Genomic DNA, 20,559 nt, shown 5'->3' on the forward strand with positions numbered 1-20,559 from the left:
CTTGTGCTGGGGATGTGGGGGGCTGGCGGGGGGGTGATGTCTTTTGCAAAATATCTCGGCTTCCCCCCCAGCCCCAGATGCGCCCCCCCATGCTGGCTACGTGCCCTGGCTGGGCCCCTTTGCAGAGCACTGTCCCCCACCCTTTGAGCAGTGCAAATATGGGGGTGCTCCCTTCCCCCCGCTTCCCCCCAGCTGAGTCCTGCCCCAGTGCGATTTCATGGCAGGCTCAGCCCTGCAGATCCCCGCCTTCTGCTTCCAGATGCCCCATAGGAAGCCCGTGTTCCTGGGGGGGCTCAGGAGAGAGATGCGGGGGGTGTCGCCCCTGCCAGGCTCGCAGACGGAGCTGGGTCGCTCGCCGGCCCTGTGATGGGTCGCTCCGCTTTGCTCTCCTGCACCCAGTGGGTGCGTTGGCGGGTGCTGCCCAGCTGTTTGCATGGGGGGCGGGCACGTGCCAGGCTCAGGCCAGAGCCATCCTCCGCTCTCCACCTGCCCTGCTGCGCTGACTTCAGCGGCTGATCCTGCAGCTCCCTGACATCTCCCCCAGTGCCATGGTGAACAGGGCCCGGTGGCCATCGGTCGCACCTCGGCGCCTGACCAAAGTCTGCTTGGCGTGACTTTTGTGCTGACCCCTTGGAACTGAGTCAATATGACCCAGCGGCCTCTCACCTCCCCGCAGCTTTTCTCTTGGCATCTTTGACTAGCGCAACTGGGGGCTGCGGCGGGGGGAAGAGAGAGAGAGAAAAGCGGGGGGAGCTTAACTCTGAAGATTTGGGGCCAGCTCCCTCGTCACGTGGCGGTGAGAGCCGCTTGCCCCATGGGTTAGAACTTGCCGAAGTTTCTTGTGACTAACTGTTTTGTTGTTTGGGAAGCTTGGGGCACCGTGGGGCTTTCAAGCCAGCTGATGCAAGGGCAGTGGCCTAGTTGCATCATGCCTGTTGCTGAGGCCTGCAAGGGATACAGCAGAACCTGGCCCGTCAGCCCCACATCTCCTTGGGAACCCAGCGGATGCCCTCAGGCAGCCACAGAGACCCCCCCCCCCCCCAATACAGTGCACGCTGCATTAAACATCAACCACTGCGCAACTGAGGGAAAGGTTTTTAATTAAAGATGGGGCAGGGTAAGGAACCGGTTTCTGGGCTTCAGTTGCAAACTTTTGAAAGACCCGGAAAGTTTTGTTCCCGCTCCCGAACAGCCACCGTTCCCAAGGTTCTGCTGCATTCAGATCCGGCCCCAGGAGAGGGGAGTGAGCTCCTTGTTGTGGTCGGCTCCTTGGCACTGTGCCGGGGGCTCTGGTGGTGCCTGAGAGGGGGACAAAACTGACAGGCTCACTAGGCCCCGAATGCCGCTCTCCTGGAGAGCTCCGCTGTGCTCGGCCTGGTGGAGCACACGGGCCGTTTCGGGAGCAAAAACTTGTCTTCCCACCTGGGAGTGGTTTGATGCCATGGTGGCCCCAGATCCTGGGGGGTCCGTCTGTGCGGATCCACTCGGGGCCCTGAGAGACGCCCTGGCAAATATCTCACGCCGCAGCGTCTTTCTCTTGGCTGTCCACTGGCTGTGTTGCGCTGGCGTGTGGGCGGCCTGGGCCAGGACCCCATTTCCCCAAAGAGCCAGCAGCCTAGGAAGGTCCAATGTGGGATCAACGCCCCCAGGCCGAGCCCAGGTCTCTCCCAGCCCCCGGGGAGCTGGCTGGCCCCTCGCGGGCAGAGTCTGTAGCTCTCGGCGGGGGCCAAGGGGGAGGTGAGGATCAGCTGGGAGGGGCGGGAGGAAGTGGAAGTGGCGCACCAGCAGCAGGGGGCGCTGTCTCCCAGTATGGTTTGGTGAGGGCGGGGGAGTTTAGGCAGGTGTCCAGGGAGAAAATGGGGGTAGGGGGGAGCCCGGGGGGCAAACTGGCCTGGTGGGTTAGTGCAGGGAGGAGGACACTGTCATAGTGTGTGTGTGAGGGGCATGGGGCAGCATGGGGGGGGGGGCAGTGCACAGTGGGGAGCCTGGTTTGGGGCTGGGGGTCAAAGCTCTGTCTCCAGGTGCTTGTTGTTCCTTGTGACACATGGCAGGAAGTGTGTGTGTGTGTGTTGGGGGTGGCACACGAAGGACAGACTCCAGCCCCCGCCCCATCCTGTGTGTGCAGATGTGCTCTCCTCCCACACTCAGCTCACTCTGCTTACCCCCACCCCGGTTTGCACACTCGCGTGCGCTCTCTCACACACCTGCAGTCTCCCCCCCTTCCCCCCTGGGATTTTGGAGCTGTTTCCACTGCTTTAACCCGATTTTCCAGCTGTGGCGATTGAGACACGAGGAAGGGGACATGTGCACACACACACATGGGGTCGTGTGACTCACATGGTCCCCTGGCTTCCCCCGTCAGCCTGGGCCCCTCACCCCCTGCCCCCCCTGTTGCCATGTGGCTGCCCCCTCTCCTCAGACGGGGTGATTGGTCCCCTGCACAAGGGCCCAGCTGTTACCGCACTCCCAGGCCTCAGAAACGCCTCCTTCGGCCACACAAATGAACCAGAGAAGGAAGGAAGTTCTCCCCACCAGCAGCCCTCTTCCCCTCTCCCCGGCCCAAGCTGCCCATGCCCACCCTGTGACCCCCTGTTGGAGGGAGAGGGCTGCACCGCTCCCCGGTTACTGTTTGGTCAGTTATAGCAGGGGGTCTGGGAGCCAGGACTCCTGGGTTCTATCCCCGGCTCTGAGAGGGGAGTGGGGTCTAGTGGTTAGAGCAGAAGGGGCTGGGATCCAGGACTTCTGGGTTCTATTTCTGGCTCCCCACGTGTGCCATGAGGATATCAGGGTGTTCTTTTGGCTGTGTATCCCCAAAGGTACCAGAGAAGAGTGAGTTCACTGGTGAGGTGCCCCCCATGGCATGGGGGGTACAGGCAGGTGCGGGGGGGGGGGGTTGGTGGTTATGCCCCTCCCTGGTGATGACTCTCCCCCTTCCCGTTGTCAGCCTCTGCAGAGATGCTGGCGGCTGGACACGCCCGGCCTGCGGGCCCAGCACAGCCGTGCGGCTGCGGCTGCAGCTGGGGAGGTGCCTGGCTGGACCGGGCAGGAGAGCCTGGCGGAGAGCGACCCTGAGATGTGGGAGCTGGTGCAGAAGGAGAAGGATCGGCAGTGCCGGGGTCTGGAGCTCATTGCCTCCGAGGTGGGTGCGGGGGCAGGGGTGGAGGGAAGGAGGGGTTGGAGGGCGGCCAGGGGGCAGGGGACTCCGGGGGAGGCTGCAGTGAGGGAGGAGGGAGCACCATGGGGGGAGCTGCATTGCCCCGAGGGCCCCTGCCAGCCTTTGATTCCTCCCAAGTAAGTGCTGGAGCCCTGCCTCCCCTCCAGCTGCTTTCTAACGCGGGGCTGAGGCTGACCCCGCACTGCCTCCCAAGTTCCTGCTTGAGGCTGGGTTGGGGGACCCGGTGCTCGCCCCCATCCCCGGGCCATCTCACAGACCACACCCCCTCCTGCTTCGCTCTCTGTCCCCCAGAATTTCTGCAGCCGCGCCGCACTGGAGGCTCTGGGCTCCTGCCTGAACAACAAGTACTCAGAGGGCTACCCCGGCAAGAGGTACCAGGGATGGAGGGGCAGCTCCCTGGAGGGGACCTGCTCTGGGGTGGAGCCGGCCAGAGCAGAGAACATGGGGATACCGCACACTGGCCCTGGGGGCCCAGGTCTCCTTGTCAGTCAGGGGCTAGGGGGCGCAACCCTCCTCTCCCCTCCCCAGTGGTGACTCACTGTGTGTGGCCCTTGGGGGAGGGGCTGGGGCTGTTGTTTTTTGGGTGATTGTGTCAGTTCCCTCCGGGACCCCCCGCAGCCTTTAGGGTGGGGGTGATGGGCCCTGGGTTCCACCCTTGCAGGTACCAAGGAGGGGCAGGGAGGGCCCCAAGGGAGGTGATGGGCCCTGGATTCCCCCCTTGTGGGTACCAGAGGGGCAGGGAGGACCCCAAGGGGGGTGATAGGCCCCAGGTTTCCCCCTTGCAGGTACCAGGGGGGCAGGAAGGGCCCCAAGAGGGGTGATGGCCCCGGGTTCCCCTCCTTGTGGGCACCTGGGGGGCAGGGAGGCTCCAAGGAGAGTGATGGGCCCTGGGTTCCACCCCTTGCAGGTACTGGGGGGACAGGAAGGCCCCAAGGGGGGGGGTGAGGACCCTGGGTTCTCCTTTGCGAGTATGGGGGGGGGCAGGGAGGCCCCAAGGGGGATGATTGCCCTGGGTTCCCCACCTTGCGGTTACTGGGGGGGCAGGGAGGCCCCAAGGGGGGTGATGGTCCTGAGTTCCCTCCAGGTGCCCCGTGGGAGGGGGCTGCTTGAGGGGCTGAGCCCTGGTGCCCTCCCCACAGGTACTACGGGGGGTCCGAGGTGGTGGACCAGATCGAGCTGCTGTGCCAGCAGCGGGCACTGGAGGCCTTCGACCTGGACCCCGCCCGCTGGGGGGTGAACGTCCAGCCCTACTCGGGGTCACCCGCCAACTTCGCCGCCTACACGGCCCTGCTGCAGCCCCACGAGCGCATCATGGGCCTGGACCTGCCCGACGGTGGCCAGTACGTCCCCCCTGCAGGCAGCGGGGCGAGGGGGCCCTGGAGGGGAGGAGGCAGGGCTCTGGGGAGTGCTCAGCCTGTGGGTACCGGGGGGGGGGCAGGGTCTGGCTTAGAGGCCCCAGGAATTGGGAGGGGGGGGTGCTGGCACAGGGTCTGGGGGCTGCAGGTAAAGCCCATCCGGGGGAGCGGGGGCACCTGTCCAGGGGGGAGACCAGCCCTGGGCGGGGGCCCTGCCAGGAGGGGACCCATCTAGGGAGCTGGCCCGAGGGGAGGGGGTCCTGCCCGGTCTCTGGGTCGGGCAGTGGCTCTGGCCTGACACCGTCCGTCCCTCCCGCAGCCTGACCCACGGGTACATGTCGGACGTCAAGCGCATCTCGGCCACCTCCATCTTCTTCGAGTCTATGCCCTATAAACTCAACGTGAGTGGGGAGGGGGCAGCGTCTGTCAGGGTGATCGCTGCGGGGGGTCGGGAGGGTAACATGCATTCACAGGGGAATGGGGGGGCCCAGTCCCTCGCTCCCCACTGGGGCTGGGCCAGGAGGTTTCTGCTGCTCTGGCGGCATTTGGGACCCTCGACTTGGGTGTATTTGGGGGGAGGGAGCCTGGAGTGTCTGTCTGCCCCCACCCCCTTCCCTTGCTGCCCCTGCCACTCGGAGCCCCCCCAGCGCTCGCGCCCTGCCTGCCGGGACTGGTGCCTTGGCCAAGCCATGTGCACCCCCTCCCCATGGGACCGCCTCTGCTCCTCTGTGTCCTGGGGCTGGCTAGACCTCCGCCCCCCCAGCTACCACCTGACTCTATACAGGCTCTACCCCACCCCCCCTTAGCAGTATGGCCCCCCAAGGGGGTAACTCTCCAGCTGTGACCCCCTCCCCCGCAGCCGGCTACGGGGCTGATCGACTATGAGCAGCTGGAGGTGACGGCCCGGCTCTTCCGCCCCCGCCTCATCATCGCGGGCACCAGCGCCTATGCCCGCCTCATCGACTACGCCCGCATGAAGAAGGTGGGGGGGTCAGGGGAGCGGCTTAGGACAGAGGGGGAGGGGCCTGAAGGGAAGGGGTCCGGGAGCGGGTGGTGAGTTGAGGGAAGGGGTTCCTGGCACCCCCCCTTGATGACCATGGGCCCTCCCTGGGGTGCCAGCTGGAGACGGGTGGGTGGCTTGGAAGGGGGAGCTGAGTGGGTGGGGGGAGGGCTGAGCTGGGGGGACGGGGATTGGAGGGGCCCCGCGGCTGACGCGGCGCCCATCTCCGACAGGTGTGCGAGGAGGTGCGGGCCTACCTGCTGGCAGACATGGCGCACATCAGCGGGCTGGTGGCTGCCAAGGTGGTGCCCTCGCCCTTCGAGCACGCCGACCTGGTGACCAGCACCACGCACAAGACCCTGCGCGGGGCCCGGTGAGTGCGGCCAGGGCTGGATCCACCCCTGGCCTCTTCTCCCGCCCCCCCCCCGGGGCGAGGCCGCTCCAGCCGCGCGGACATGGGACCGGCCGTGGGTCCGCGGGAGGAGGTAAGCTCGGCACCAGAACGTCACGCACTGCCTTGCCCTCCCCGGCCCGAAGGGACCCCTGGCATTGTCCTAGGCCGACGGCCGGAACGGGCAGTGCGTCGGTGGGCGACTTGAACGACGGAATCTGGGGTACTACCCGCGCAGCGCGCGCAGGCCTCGGCGGACTTACTGCGGCTGCGGCGGCTCGGGCCGCCAGCGCGCGCAGCACGAAGGGATGCGCCACGCTCTGCCGTCGCTCCCGATCCAGCCTGGCCGCATCACTCTCTCGGTCACGGTGCAACCCTCCCGCTCCCCCGGAACCCGCCCGCACAAGCGGGTCATACTCCAGCGAATGCGCACTCTCGTCGCCACGCACCCTTGGTCGCAATCACAGACTCCGGCTGGCGCTACCAGCATCAAGGCGAAGTGGCAACAGCCGGCATGTGCCCCCGCTTCCACGGACAACTGTTGGGCCACTCAAGGTCCAGCCACGGCACTGATCGCGCCGCGTTCCGGCTAACTCCTCGGCGCGCACAATGCCACGCAAGGGCTGCACGCTTCTCCTGCCATCGGCATGCCCTCCCCTCACGCCCTAGTTCCCGTTTCCTCTCCCCACACCCACGCACTGGGAGATGCGCTGCTCCCGCTGTCAGCCCCCCCGGCCGGGCCTGCCGCCCTCGCTATACCTCCTCCCCGCCCTCGCTCCCCTCCCTGCATGTCCTCCCCGGTCCTGTCCCCCTTCCCTCCCCTCCCCAGTCAGCCGCTCACCTCGCCACCCCATCTTAGCTCCCCTCCTTCCACTGATCGTCCTCCCCCCGGCCACTGTCGGCCCTTCCCTCACGGGCGGCGTTCTCCCAACGCGGGGCATCGACCGGACACTGCCACTTCCGTCCGTTTTAAGGCCGTTCTAGTCCCCTCCCTGGCCTGCTCCGCTACCCCCCGGCTGTCCCCTTCACTCCCCCACCCGCACTGCCCTTCTAGTCCCCTCCCTGGCATGTCCCTCCCCTGGCCTGTCCCCTCCTCTCCTCCCAACCACGCACTGCCTTCCCTCCCTGGCATGTCCTCCCCTGGCCTGTCCCCTTCCCTGCCTCCCCACACGCATGCCCTTCCCTCTCCCTGGCATGTCCCGTCCCCGCCTCTGTGGTCCCCTTCCTCTTCTCCCCCACCACGCTATGCCCTTCCTCGTCCCTCCCCTGCATGTCCCTCCCCTGGCCTCCTCCCTTCCCTCTCCCCCACCACGCACTCCCTTTCCCCCCTGGCATGTCCCTACACGGCCCTGTCTCTCACTTCGCCTCCTTCCCACCCCAACTGCCTGTCCCTCGCTGGCATGTCCCTCCCCGCTTGTCTCCCATTCCCTCCTCCCCCGTCCCTGCCCCCTTCTGCATGCCCGCTCCACTCCAAGGGAACCAGACCCTGGTGATTCTGGTGTCCCAATGAGGGAGCCAGAGCGTGCGAGGGCTGCGGTCGGCGTGTTTTGGTCAACCATGAGTGATTTGAATTGGTTTATGTATTGTTCTCCCACTGAGCTCCATCTGAGTCAGATAGCGAGGGCGAGCCAGGGAACCCCCCCCGTGGTGACACCCCGATGGGCCTGCCCCTGGAGGGTCCTACAGGTGTGCAGCAGGGAGCTGGAGTCCGTGGGGATTGGGTGGGCAGGTTGGGTTTGGCTCCAGAGGCCAAGACCTGACAACTCTCTCAGGCAGCTGCCTGGCTTGTGACCCCATAGGTTGTGGTGGGGGATCACACCCAACCATCCCCGGCCCACAGGTCCGGTTGATCTCTACCCGCAAAGGGCTGCGTCAGTGATATAGAGACGGGCATAGGAGGTCCATTACAACCTGGAGATGACGATTCAACTTTGCCGTTTCCCCTCCTGCCAGGGTGGGCCCCACACCCACGCCATCGCCGGACTGGCGCAGTGGCCCTGAAGCAAGAGGTGGAGCGAGGGTGGCACGTGGCTGGGGAGGAGAGGGGAGGGTGATCTTATGGCCCCATGACCGCCCCAATTCCCCCACAGGCCGATCCCGCCCGCTTCCGGATGCACCTGCCAGCAGGTGCTGAAGAACGCGGGCCATGGCGGAGCCTGCTGCAGAGGGTTACATCCCTGGTGTCAGGTGATGCCTGCAACGAAGCTGGCATGGAGGTGGGTTGCAGGAGGGACTAGCGGGGGGAGTGACTTAGTGAGCTGATGTGGGGTAGCATGGAGGTCTTGGGGACAGTGCACGGCTGGCGCTAGTGGCTGCGAGGTTTGGAGTGCTAAAGCAGGGGAAGGGTCAGTACTGGGCTAGTCAGGGGCGCGGGTCGGGGGCTGCTGGTCGAGAGCTGTGGGAGCCAGCGGGGCTTGCAGGTCAGGGACGGGGGCCACGGAGCAGAGCTGAGGGGAGCCAGCGGGGCTGTGGAGTCGGGGGTGAGAGGCCACCGGCAGAGCTGGGGGGAGCCAGGCCAGAGCTGTGATCGGGGGGGGAGGAGCACGCAGAGCTGGGGGAGCCGGCAGAAGCTGTGAGTCGGGGGCTGAGGGGCACCGCGCAGAGCTGGGGGGGAGCCAGCGGGGCTGTGGTCGGGAGTGGGGATGCTGCAAGAAGCTGGGGGAGCGCGGCCAGGGGCTGTGAGTCGGGAGCGGGGGGCCTGGCAGAGCTGTGGGGAGCCAGCGGGGGCCTGTGAGTCAGGGCGGTGAGGTGCACCAAGCAGAAAGCTGTGGGGAGCCAGCGGGGGCTGTGGGATCGGGATGGGGGGCTGGCAGAGCTGGGGGGGCCGGCAGGCTGTGAGTCGGGGAGCCGGGTGCCGGAGAGCTGGGGGATGCAGGCAGGGGCTGTGAGTCAGGGATGAGGGCCAACCAGGCAAAGAGCTTGGGGAGCCAGCGGGGCTGTGGTCGGAGTGGGGGTGCTGGCAGAGGGGGGGAGCCGGCAGGGGATGTGAGTCGGAGCAATGGGTGCTGGCAGAGCTGGTGGAGACAGCAGGGCTGTGAGGTCAGGGGTGAGGGCACCAGAGAGGCAATGTGGGGACCAGCAGAGCTCGGGTCAGGGGCCTGCAGAGCGTGGGGGGATGCTACGGGGGCTGGGTCGGGAGTTGGGGTGTGGCAGAGCTGGGGGGAGCCGACGGGGGCTGCGGGTCAGGGCTGGGGGGCACCAGCAGATCTGGAGGGGGGTTGCGTGTCGGGGCGCTGATCTCTCTTCCCCCGGCCCAGGCGGCACCGATAACCACCTGGTGCTGGTGGACCTGCGGCCGAAGGGTATCGACGGGGCCCGGGCCGAGCGGGTGCTGGAGCTGGTGTCCATCACGGCCAACAAGAACACCTGCCCCGGGGACAAGAGCGCCCTGACGCCGGGGGGCCTGCGGCTGGGTAAGGGGGCACGGAGGCTGGGGCGTGTCTGGCCTTCCAGCTTGAAGGGGATTGATTCCCACAGTCTGCTCCCAGTATGGGGCCTTCCCCTGGGAGACCCGCCCCTGGCCCCCCCTCTGGGGATGTCTCCCAGCTTTGCTCTCCTGAGGGTACCAGGGCGACTTTGAACTGGCTGCCCTGGCACCCCTGGGCGTCCGACATCAGTGAGAGCTGGGGGCACAACCCAGGAGTCCTGGCTCCCAGCCTCCTGCTCGCACCACTAGCCCCCACTCCCCTCCAGATGCCCCCTGACCCAGCATGGTGAGAGAACACCGGGGCTGGGCTCTCCCCGGGGTGTGGGGGGGCCAGCATGGTGAGGTAACCCCGGTGCTGGGGGTGTCGGTGAGGTAATCCCATTGCTGGGCTCTCCCCGGGGTGTGGGGGGGCCGGAACGGTGAGGTAACCCCGGTGCTGGGGGTGTCGGTGAGGTAATCCCATTGCTGGGCTCTCCCCGGGGTGGGTGGGGGCCGGCACGGTGAGGTAACCGTGGGGCTGGGCTCTCCCCGCAGTGTCGGGGGGCCGGGCTCTCCCTGGGGTGGGGGGCCAGTACGGTCAGGTAACCGTGGGGCTGGGCTCTCCCCGCAGTGTCGGGGGACCGGGCTCTCCCTGGGGCGGGGGGCCGGTACGGTCAGGTAACCGGGGGGCTGGGCTCTCCCCGCAGTGTCGGGGGGCCGGTACGGTCAGGTAACCCCGGTGCCGGGTTCTCCCCAGGAGCCCCGGCCCTGACGTCCCGCCGGTTCCGGGAGGCCAACTTCCAGAAGGTCGTGGCCTTCATCGATGAGGGGATCAGCATCGGCCTGGAGGTCAAGAGCAAAACCAGTGAGTGGGCAGCAGGGCAGAGGGGCAGGAGCTTCTCAGCCTCTGCTGGTCTGAATGCCCCACACAAGGGCAGGCCCCAGCTAAGCATCGGGCCCGTCTGGCATCGGGGATCACTGGGCTGGGGGGACCCGAGGTGTGACACAGGTACCCCACGGCTTCTCTGAAAGCCAGGATGCCTGGGTTCCATCCTGCCTCTGGGAGGGGAGCGGGGTCTAGTGGTTAGAGTGGGGGGGTGGATTCTAGTGGTTAGAGTAGGAGGGGCTGGGGGGGGTCTAGTAGTTAGAGTAGGTGGGATTGGGTCTAGTGGTTAGAGCGGGGGTGGGGCTGGGAGCCAGGACACCTGGGTTCCATTCTGCCTCTGGGATGGGAGTGAGGTCTAGTGGTTAGAGTAAGGGGCGGGTGGGGCTAAGAGCAGGGAGTGGGGTCTAGTGGTTAGTGCAGGGGAAGCTGGGCCCCAGGATTCCTGGGTGCTATCCCTGGCTCTGGCAGGGGACTTGGTGTCTAGCGGTTAGAGCAGTTTTCCTTTGTACATTGGGGATAAAGTCCATGCCATGGCTCTGGACTGGACAGGTGGGTTGGGGGAGGGAGTCTGTCTTTGTCTTTGTGAAGCCCTGCCGGGGGGCTTGGCTGACCCCCCCCACCCCTGGCTTCCCCACTCACCCCCTGCCCTTTCTCTCCCCAGCCAAGCTGCAAGACTTCAAATCCTTCCTGCTGAGTGACGCGGCGACGAAGAGCCGCCTGGCCGACCTGCGCCAACGCGTGGAGACCTTTGCCCGCTCCTTCCCCATGCCCGGCTTCCAGGATCACTGAGCAGCGGGGGCTGGCCCTGCCCTGATCCCCACCCCCACTCTGGGCACAGAGACTGACCCTAACCCCAGGAGGGGGCGGTGCTGGGACCCCGGGCATCCCACCGCGTGGCACGGCCCCTTCGTATCCCGCTCTGCCCTGCAGCCTGCAGCTCCCCCAGGGCTCCCCTGCCCCTGCTCAGGCTGATCTGTTTCTTGTTGTAGGTTCTCCTGCTGGAACGTCCCCCAGCTCCGTGCCAGCTCCCACCCCTCCTTGCCAGTCACAAGGCAGCCCTGTGCACCCCCCACCCCACCATGCCAGCAGGGGCGGGAGGGGAAATTGCCCCCAAGGGCCTAGTTCTTGGTCCCAGCCCCATCCTGTTAAGGATGCTCCAGCTCCTTTGCACCCAGGCAGGGTGGGTCAAATGGGGCAGCACGAGGGCGGGGTGGGGGGTCCCCCCTTGTCAGGGCACTGCTGGTTTTCACTGAGCGAAGAAACCTGGAACGTCGGAAAGTTGTATGGAGTCTGGTGTCCGTCTGTCTGTCCATCGAGGGGTGGAGGGGGCAGAAAAGAGCTGCTGCCTGGGGGGCTCTCTGGCCCCTCCCCATACCCCAACTCAGTCCCTGGCTTCCTATTCTCTTGCTATCCATCAATGGTCTACAGGGCATTGCTCCCCTGACCCTTTGAGGGGGGGAGAGCTTGGAACTAGGCTGCCCAGGGCGACCCCCGGCCCAGCCCCAGGCAGGGGGGCTCAGAGCTGGTCCATGGTGGGAGCTTAGGAAGCCCCGCTGTCTGTGCAGTGTGAGGCTGGTTCTCCTGGTTGCTGGGGTGGGGGGCCAAATTTCCCATTGCAGGCTCCTGCCACCCTGGTGGAGGGCTCCCCAGTGACACCCCCACCCCTGACCAGGTAGGTGGTCTCCAGGAGGCACCTTGCCACCCCTACGTTTATCCTCCCTGTTTGGCAATGAGCCCATAGAACTATCCAGCCCCTCGCTTCAGGGCATATTTGATGCCCACCTGGCTCTTGCCAACAGCCAGAGACCCCTCCCACACAGTGCCCCCCCCATGGGACCCACGGGCCTGGCTTGCTGCGGTGTGGCTGCCCCAGAGCTCTTGGCAGGGCTGTGCCCATGGGGCCTGGCACAGGGAGCAGCTCATGATCAATCAACCCTGTGCTTCTGAGAACACCTGGCCCCCAGCCCTCCCCGCCGTCCAGCTCCATCCGTTAAACCGGCACCAAATGCTATTAGCAGCAGCAGCAAATTGGATTTGTTATGTGCAATTGGATTTTTCTGCCGGATGCGTGGGGGGCGGGGGTCACCCACAGGTTGCAGCAGGTTTCTTTGCCTTTTGTTAACTCCCCCCCCCCCCGCCCAATCCAGGCAGTAAAGTCTTCCTGCATGATTCAGACTGGGGGGGACTGGAGGAGTTTCACGCCTTCCTGGGCAGGCATTGCCTCCTGCTGTGGGGCTGGTGCACCGGGGGCCAGCAGCAGTGGGGTGGAGGCTGGCGGGGAGGGCAGGGCTGTCGGCCCACAAGTCTGCATAGGTGGGCTTCGTCCTACTTGGCCCTTGAAGCTGAGGCTGGGGGGAAGAGGAGCACGTGCTGCGCTCAACGCCAGCTGGGCAAGGCTGCAGAGAAGAGATGGGGTCCCCGCTCGCAGAGGGGCAGAGAGGTTCTCGCCCGAGGTCCGGGTTTTCGTCTGCCGGATGCTGAGCCTGCTACTGCCGCTGGATGGCCTGCAAGTGGGGTGGAGAGCAGGCCCTTGGTCACAGGGGCCAGTGCGACGTCGACGTCCTGCACACCGTCCCAACGGCTGCTTGTTCATGCACACCACTCGCCAAGCGCAGGGCTACCACGGTGGTTTCTGCACGGGAGGAAGGGGAGCTGGCCACTTTCCCAGCAGGCCCTAGGGGTCTGGTGGACGGCTGGGACTCCCGATGACACTGCATGGAGGCGCAGGAAGGTACATCACTGGTGTCCGACCAGGGGGCTGGTATGGGGATGCCCCGTTGGGAGGGGCGCAGCCGTGGCTCCCCTGCAAAAGGTGGTCCAAGCCCCTCTGAAGCGGGGGGGGTGCTGCCAGGGCCATTGCACACGGCCAGTGTGCTGGGAGGGGAGAAGGCCGTGGGCGCGCAGGGATACAGACAGGTGTGCAGGAGGTTGGAGCGGTAGGGGCAGTGCAGTGTGGGACAAGGGGGCGGTGTGGGCGTGCAGGGGAGCCCAGGGGGAAACCGCACTGTACTTGACCATACAGCGTGTCATGCCGTAGACTGCCACTAGGGGCATACCCCCCCAAACCAGCTCGGTCAGCTATCAGGGTGGGGGCTCAGCAGTCTGTTGCCCCCACCCAGAGAGACCCCCCGCCCGCTCTCACACTGCCTCCACACATTGGGCTCCCCAGCCAGCTGTGGCTAGAGACCAAAGAATGGACAGCGGGCACATCTGTGGTGTGCTGGGGGCCCCCCCGCCAGCACAGCGATGGGAGACAGGAAGCAAGCACAGGGGGTGGGGGAGATCAGGAGAATAATTCCGAAGGCGGCTGGAAAACGCGCAAGCCGTACGCGTGGTAAACTTGAGGTAGAAAAGTCGGCTCCAGAGCTGTGCGGACCGCCGTCTCAGGGGTTTTTGCGGTGCTGGGGGTGGTGCACATTGGGGCGTCAGGGCGCGGTCAGGCCAGGCGCAGTCAGCCAAGCCATCGCGAACGGACCAGAGGCCACGAGCAGGAAGGGGCACATGGGGGTCAGCGGCCCGCGGGGGAGGGAGGCCCTGAGCTGTCATGGTGAACCTCAGAAGTCAGGACGACCTCTTCAAGCTTCTTGTAGGGAGGAAACCGCCAAGAACGAGAAGGTGGGAGGAACAGGGGTGAGGAATTGAAGTGCTGACTGGTGCCCAGCTCAAGGGAACCGTTCCCCACGCCCGTGCCAGCGCTGGATCACGGGGCGGGCTAAGCCCCGCCATCAGTTACGGACCTCAAAAGACCACGCATGTGCAGACTCATGTGCATGACCAACCTGGCGTCAGCGTGATCAATGGGGGAAAAGACCCATGCCCCGCTCCCTGCCCCCCAAGCTCGTCTGGGAGCTGGCGCCCCCTAGAGGGGAAAGCCCCCCCCATGCCCCACTCCCTGCCCTCCCGGCCCATCTGGGAGCTGGTGGGGGAAAGGCCCTCCATGCCCCACTCCCTGCCCCCCAAGTTTGTCTGGGAGCTAGCACCCCCTAGAGGGGAAAGGTCCCCCCATGCCCCACTCCCTGCCCTCCCAGCCCATCTGGGAGCTGGTGGGGGAAAGGCCCTCCATGCCCTACTCCCTGCCCCCCAAGCCTGTCTGGGAGCAGGCACCCCCTAGAGGGGAAAGGCCCCATGCCCCACTCCCTGCCCTCCTGGTCCTTCTGGGAGCAGGCACCCGCTAGAGGGGAAAGGCCCTCCATGCCCCACTCCCTGCCCCCCAAGCTCATCTGGGAGCTGGCACCCCCTAGAGGGGAAAGGCCCCATGCCCCACTCTCTGCCCCCTCCAGGCCCATCTGGGAGCTGCTGCCCCCTAGAGGAGAAAGGCCCCCCCGATGCCCCACTCTCTGCCCCCTCCAGGCCCATCTGGGAGCTGCTGCCCCCTAGAGGAGAAAGGCCCCCCCGATGCCCCACTCCCTGCCCCCCAAGCCCGGCTGGGAGCTGGTGCCCCCTAGAGAAGAAAGGCCCCCCCCATGCCTCACTCCCTGCCCCCCAACCCCATCTGGGAGCTCAGGACCCCCCCGCCCCCAGAGGGGAAAGGCACCGTATTCCAAGCCCCATTGCCCTGAGCCAGCCCAGCTCACAGACCCCCCCGAGCCCCGTGCCCGTACTCACCTTGTATTGGTCGGTTGGACTCAGTTTATTCCACGGCTCTGGGTTGTTCTTCTTGTCCCAGCTGCAAGGAACCAAGCGGGGGGGTGGGGTTGGTGGGGGCGGCGCCAGGCAGAGGTGGGTCAGTGGGGCCAGGGCTGCACAGAGGCGTGAATAGCTCCCCCCCTGCCCCCACCCCCCAGTGTCCCCCTATGGAGGCCGGGTCCCCTCCCCATTGGTGCTCAGTACAGGATCCCTTTGCCTATGGCCCAATGTTTAAAAACACCTGGTGCAACTTGTGGGCTGGTCACTATGGTGCCGCGGTGCATTTTTAGTGCTGGTGAGAAGCTGACATGGGGCGGGGGGGTCCCATGTCCTTTCCCAAATGGCCACCGCCTATGTCACCCCCGCTGTGGGGCCTGCTGCAGAGACTCGCCAGCGCTAACCCTTGGGTCCCATTGCCCCAGCACAGACAGTGTGTGAGGGGGCAGCAGCCCAGGCCACACGCAAGCACTATCATGTTTGCACTGAGCGTGCAAGCCTGGAACTCCCCAGGCTCACGGCTGGTTCCCATGTGCATGGTGCTAACAACCTAAGTGAGCCAGAGGCCCCAGACAAGCTGAAAGTGTCCAGGTCCCACTAGGTAGGGTGGCCAATTTCACCCACGGGAGGGAAAACTACACAATCCCCCTCGCCCCCAATCCCTCGCACCAGTGCAAAGTGGCCAGAGTGGGTGAGCTAGGGAGGCCGCAGGCCTAGGCTGGATGAGCCCGACCCAAGGGACTGAGGCGATTCGGGGCAGCGTGGCTGGCCAGGGCTTGGCGCCCCCCCAGTTACTCTGCAGGCGCTGCGGCCAAGGAGGGTTTGACGGCAGGATCAGACCGCGTTCCCGACCACCAGTGGAGCTATGGCCGTTCACACTAGCCAAGGCTCCGGCCCAGAGCTGGGCGCAACTGGCCCAGAGCTGGCTGAGGCCAGTGTCCCAGTGGGGGTGTTTGCGAGAGCCATGGGGCGTCAGGACCCAGGATGTGGTGCTGAGGGGGGGGGGGCAAGGAGGAGCGGGAGCTGCTGGTTGAGTTTAACGGGGCCTAATGGCTGTTTACCTGTGATGCGCCCTGGGGAAATAACCTGCAACCTTCCATTTAACTGGCAGGGAAATGAATCTCCCGGAGGCAACTGCCAGGAGCCTGAGCGTCTGCCTGGGGATGGGAACCTGACAGTCTCGCATGGGGGGGCAGAGCTCAGCCAGCAGGCGAGAGAGAACATTGACGTTACTAGGTGCATTATGGTAGCAGCCGGACGCTTGCACCGGGCGCTGCACAGAGCCTCATGGTCAGAGCTGGGCCCTGCCCCAGAGAGCTCCCAATCGACAGGCCCTAGGCAGCTGGAGGAAACTGAGTCACTGAGCACAAAGGCCAGGCTTTCCGAGTGCTCGATGCCCCAAGGAACTGAGCACTCGTCTCCCTCACAATACATCCAGGCTCTGGACCGGCGCCGTGCCTCCCCTAGCTGGGGGGTTTGAGCTCAGTTCTATCTTGGGGTGAAATCCCCCCAACCTCCATGGCAGCTGGCGAGCCCGCGTGGGGGTCACACAGGACAGGGCAAGGTAGGCTGCCCCTGGCAGGTCTGGCCTTCGCCCACGCCCAGACCTGTGTGTTTGGGGGGTGGGGAGCTGCCACCGCTCCCCGGCCTTGCCCATCCAGCTCCCCAGCGCGTGATTTGCTGCCAGCTCCTGCGGGGATGGAGGAAGGGACTCGGGCTGCCCTCGAGCTCTGCAGCCTCACTCCCTCGTCTGTGAGCCCGGCTCCCCCGCCTGGGGGCGGAAACTGGGTCAGCAGCTGCATACACAGAGCAGGGGGCCGCTGCGGCCACACTGCTCCAACCACTATACTGACTGTCCCACCCCTCTGGCCGGCCATCTAGCCCGCCCCCTGCCCACAGCCATGCCCGTCCCTCCCTCCCTCCATCCCCATAACACCCTTCCTTCCATCCATCCATCCCAACACACACTGTTCCCTCCACCCCTCCATCCCCATACACACTCCTCCCTCCCTCCCTCCCATCAAAGGCACCTGGCCTGGGAACTGCTAATTGCTGAGCTAATGGGGCCTGAGCAGCCAGCGGCAAATTAAATCAGTGATGGAGTCAGACACTTCCAGAGGGCACTGGTTCAGCCGGGCCGAGGGGAGGGGCCCGGCCCAGCCCAGAGCCAGGGAGGGGGAAACGCTGAATCTGGCAGGATACATACTGATAGGTACCCAGATAGCCGAGGCACATCCCTCTGTCTACCCATCCACCCATCCATCCGTCCCTCCATCCACCCATCCATCCATCTCAGACACACCCCTCTATCTACCCACCCATCCACCCGTCCATCCATCCATCTACCCATCCATCCATCTCAGACACGCCCCCTATCTACCCATCCACCCATTCATCCGTCCATCCATCCATCTCAGACACACCCCTCTATCTACCCATCCATCCATCCACCCGTCCATCCATCTCAGACACGCCCCTCTATCTACCCATCCATCCATCTCAGACACGCCCCTCTATCTGCCCATCCACCCATCCATCTATCCATCCGTCCACCCATCCGTCCTTCTGTCTCGGACACACTCCTCCATCTACCCATCCATCTATCCATCCGTCCACCCATCCATCCATCTCAGACACACCCCTCTATCTACCCATCCACCCCGCATCTATCCATCTCAGACACACCCCTCTATCTACTCATCCATCCGTCTATCCATCCATCCGTTCGTCTCAAACATACCCCTCTATCTACCCATTCACCCATCCATCTGTCCATCCATCCATCCGTTCATCTCAAACACACCCCTCTATCTACCCATCCACCCATCCATCCATCCGTCCACCTGTCCATCCGTCTCCGACACACCCCTCTATCTACCCATCCATCCTCCATCTATCCATCTCGGACACACCCCTCTATCTACTCATCCATCCATCCATTCATCTCAAACACACCCTTCTATCTACCCATCCACCCATCCATCTGTCCATCCATCCATCCGTTCATCTCAAACACACCCCTCTATCTACCCATCCACCCATCCGTCCACCTGTCCATCCGTCTCCGACACACCCCTCTATCTACCCAGCTATCCATCCATCCATCCATCCATCCACCCATCCGTCTCAGACACACCCCTCTATCTATCCAGCTATCCATCCATCCATCTCAGACACACCCCTCTATCTACCCATCCACCCATCCATTTATCCATCCGTCTCAGACACACCCCTCTATCTACCCATTCACCCATCCATCTATCCATCCATCCATCCATCCGTCTGTCTCAAACACACCCCTCTATCTACCCAGCTATCCATTCAACCATCCATGTCAGACACACCCCTCTATCGACCCATCCATCCGTCCATCCACCCATCCATCCGTCTGTCTCAGACACACTCCTTTATCTACCCAGCCATTTATCCATCCATCCATCTCAGACACACCCCTCCATCTACCCATCCATCCATCCATCAGTCCATCCATCGCACACACACCCCTCTATCTATCCATCCATCCATCTATCCATCTGTCTCAGACACACCCCTCTATCTATCCGTCCATCCATCTGTCCGTCCCAGAGACACACCTCTTATCTACCCATCCATCCATCAGTCCATCCATCTCACACACATCCTTCTATCCATCCATCCACTCACCCACCCATCCATCCCTCTGCCCGTCTCAGACACACCCCTCCATCTATCCATCCATCCATCCACCCATCCGTCCTAGACACATCTATCTATCAATCCCCATACACCCCGTCTACCTAACTCCATGCACCCCATGTAATCTAATCTATCTATCCATCCATCCCCAGACACATCCATCTCTCTCGCTCTCATTCTCTCCCCATCCATCCATCCATCCTGATCCATCTCTCTCCCTTCCCCTTCTTTCTCACACCCTGCAGGGACAGTTCCTGCCAGTGTACGGTCCACTCCTCTGCCCACCCTGGTTCCTAGGCTGTGGGGGGCTCCCTGCTGCCCTGACTGAGACTGAGTGGGGAGCTCTGGGGGACAGGGGAGACCAATGGGCTAAGGGGGATGACTAGGCCTCACATCTCCTAACACCAGAGTGTCCAGCCCACTCTGTGCCGGGGACCTGACACTGCTTGGCACCAGAGACAGCCTGGGGAGCTCCCGGTGCACGACCCTCCCCACAGGTCGGCCCAGAGGGGGGTGCACTGCCCGGGTTTCCCTCTGCCATTTGTGACTCACCTTCCTGATTTGTGTTAGGGCAGCACCACGAGGCCCCTGGCTGAGAGCAGGACCCCGCTGGGCTGGGAGCTGAGCCCTGCCCTGATCAGGCACCTAAACACCCTGACAAGTGAAAGGAGACGAGGGGCAGGAGGGGAAACTGAGGCATGGAGCGGGGAAGTGACAGAGCTGGGACTAGAACCTACCGCCTGGACGCCAGGGCCTCCCCTTAGGGGTTATTTATTAGTGTATAGCTGTAGTGCCAAAGAGCCACAGACCAAATCCCTCCAGTGCCAGGGGCTGTACAAACACCGAACCAGCCACTCCCTGCCCCAGCAAGCTCGGCTGCTCCTTCAGCCCAGCCCACCGCCCCAGCCCCATACCTCACATCAGGGCTATAGAGGGCCAGGCGGAGCAGGTACAGAGCAGCGCTGCCCAGGCCGAGGCCGATGAAGCCGATGAGGGGAATGAGCTGCAGAGAGAGGGAGAGAGAAGAGATGACAAATGCCCCAATGAAATGAATATTTATCAGGCCGCCGGGAGAGTGAAAGGGACCCTGACACGCCGGGAGATTTACTGGCCCAGCAATCCTGTCCCCGGGCTCCCGTACACAGTGTAGCTGTCAGCTTGAGTGACTGAATTCAAAGGGGGAGAAAAATAGGTTCATGCTGGAGAGGAATTGGATTCGGAATGAGAAATCGCACGCTCCCCCCAACCCCCGTCTGCGTTAGTGGGGCTGGGAGAGGCGGGGGGCAGGGAGCGAGTGGGGATGGCGCTGGGGCACACGTTAGTGCTGTATCGGCGTCCACCCATTCTCCCTACACGTCCCTCCACCCGGTCAGCCCCAGCCGTACCCCTCTGCCGCCCGATCCTTCCACCCCCAGGCCCCAGACACAGCTGGCAGCCTAGCCAGCCCCACAGACACACATCTCTCTCTATCCTCTGTCTACCTAGCTGGCCATCCGTCCGCCCCCAGCCGTATCCCTCTGCCTACCTACACATCTAGCCATCACACATCCCCATACAGATCCATCATCTATCATCCCCATCCTTCCCCATCCACCCTATCTGTCCCCACACCCCCATCTATCTATCTATCTATCTACCCCCATCCACCCCCTCCCTCTCTCTCCCCATGCCACCCCCTCTATCTCACTAACACAAGGCATTAGCCCACGTAACAATGTTGGGACCAGCGCAGCTGTCTTGCTGCACAGTCGTTAACGAGGAACATTTTCAAAAGTGCCCCAGGGTCACCCGAGCCCCTAAGGCCAGAGGAAGCTGAATGGCCAGGGGGTGCTAAGTGACTTGGGCATCAGCATCTGATCATTATAGACTCTGACTGATTTAGGCAGCACACAGCCCCTTTTGAACTCTCCCCCTCCCCCGGACTGGGGGTGTGGGGCTGGACTGGGGCATGCTGGGATGGACTGGGGGTGTGGGGCTGGACTGGAGGCATTGGGCTAGGTGAGGGTGTGGGGCTGGACTGCGGCATGCTGGGATGGACTGGGGGTGAT

At 64.2% G+C, this 20,559-nt stretch overlaps 2 protein-coding genes across 2 annotated transcripts in view; one reads left to right on the forward strand and one right to left on the reverse strand.

The window, feature by feature from the left end:
* The window catches only part of SHMT2 (serine hydroxymethyltransferase 2), an 11,960-nt gene extending 466 nt beyond the window's left edge, over positions 1–11,494 (forward strand). Inside the window, exons 2-12 of the mRNA XM_075061248.1 lie at positions 2,945–3,139; positions 3,467–3,546; positions 4,315–4,515; positions 4,850–4,931; positions 5,390–5,512; positions 5,764–5,903; positions 6,389–6,476; positions 8,012–8,108; positions 9,179–9,334; positions 10,085–10,192; positions 10,875–11,494. Coding sequence (XP_074917349.1) covers positions 2,945–3,139; positions 3,467–3,546; positions 4,315–4,515; positions 4,850–4,931; positions 5,390–5,512; positions 5,764–5,903; positions 6,389–6,476; positions 8,012–8,108; positions 9,179–9,334; positions 10,085–10,192; positions 10,875–11,002 — 1,398 coding nt within the window. The 3' untranslated portion in view covers positions 11,003–11,494. The remainder of the gene's footprint in view (positions 1–2,944; positions 3,140–3,466; positions 3,547–4,314; positions 4,516–4,849; positions 4,932–5,389; positions 5,513–5,763; positions 5,904–6,388; positions 6,477–8,011; positions 8,109–9,178; positions 9,335–10,084; positions 10,193–10,874) is intronic.
* A 2,273-nt stretch (positions 11,495–13,767) lies between these two features.
* NDUFA4L2 (NDUFA4 mitochondrial complex associated like 2) overlaps positions 13,768–20,559 on the reverse strand; it is a 24,048-nt gene continuing 17,256 nt past the window's right edge. The window contains 3 exon segments of the mRNA XM_075061136.1: positions 13,768–13,822; positions 14,820–14,879; positions 19,426–19,514. Of these exon segments, the coding sequence (XP_074917237.1) occupies positions 13,768–13,822; positions 14,820–14,879; positions 19,426–19,514 (204 nt within the window).

The sequence above is a fragment of the Chelonoidis abingdonii genome, chromosome 26 (assembly GCF_003597395.2).
Source record: "Chelonoidis abingdonii isolate Lonesome George chromosome 26, CheloAbing_2.0, whole genome shotgun sequence".
NCBI classification, from domain to species: Eukaryota; Metazoa; Chordata; order Testudines; family Testudinidae; genus Chelonoidis; species Chelonoidis abingdonii.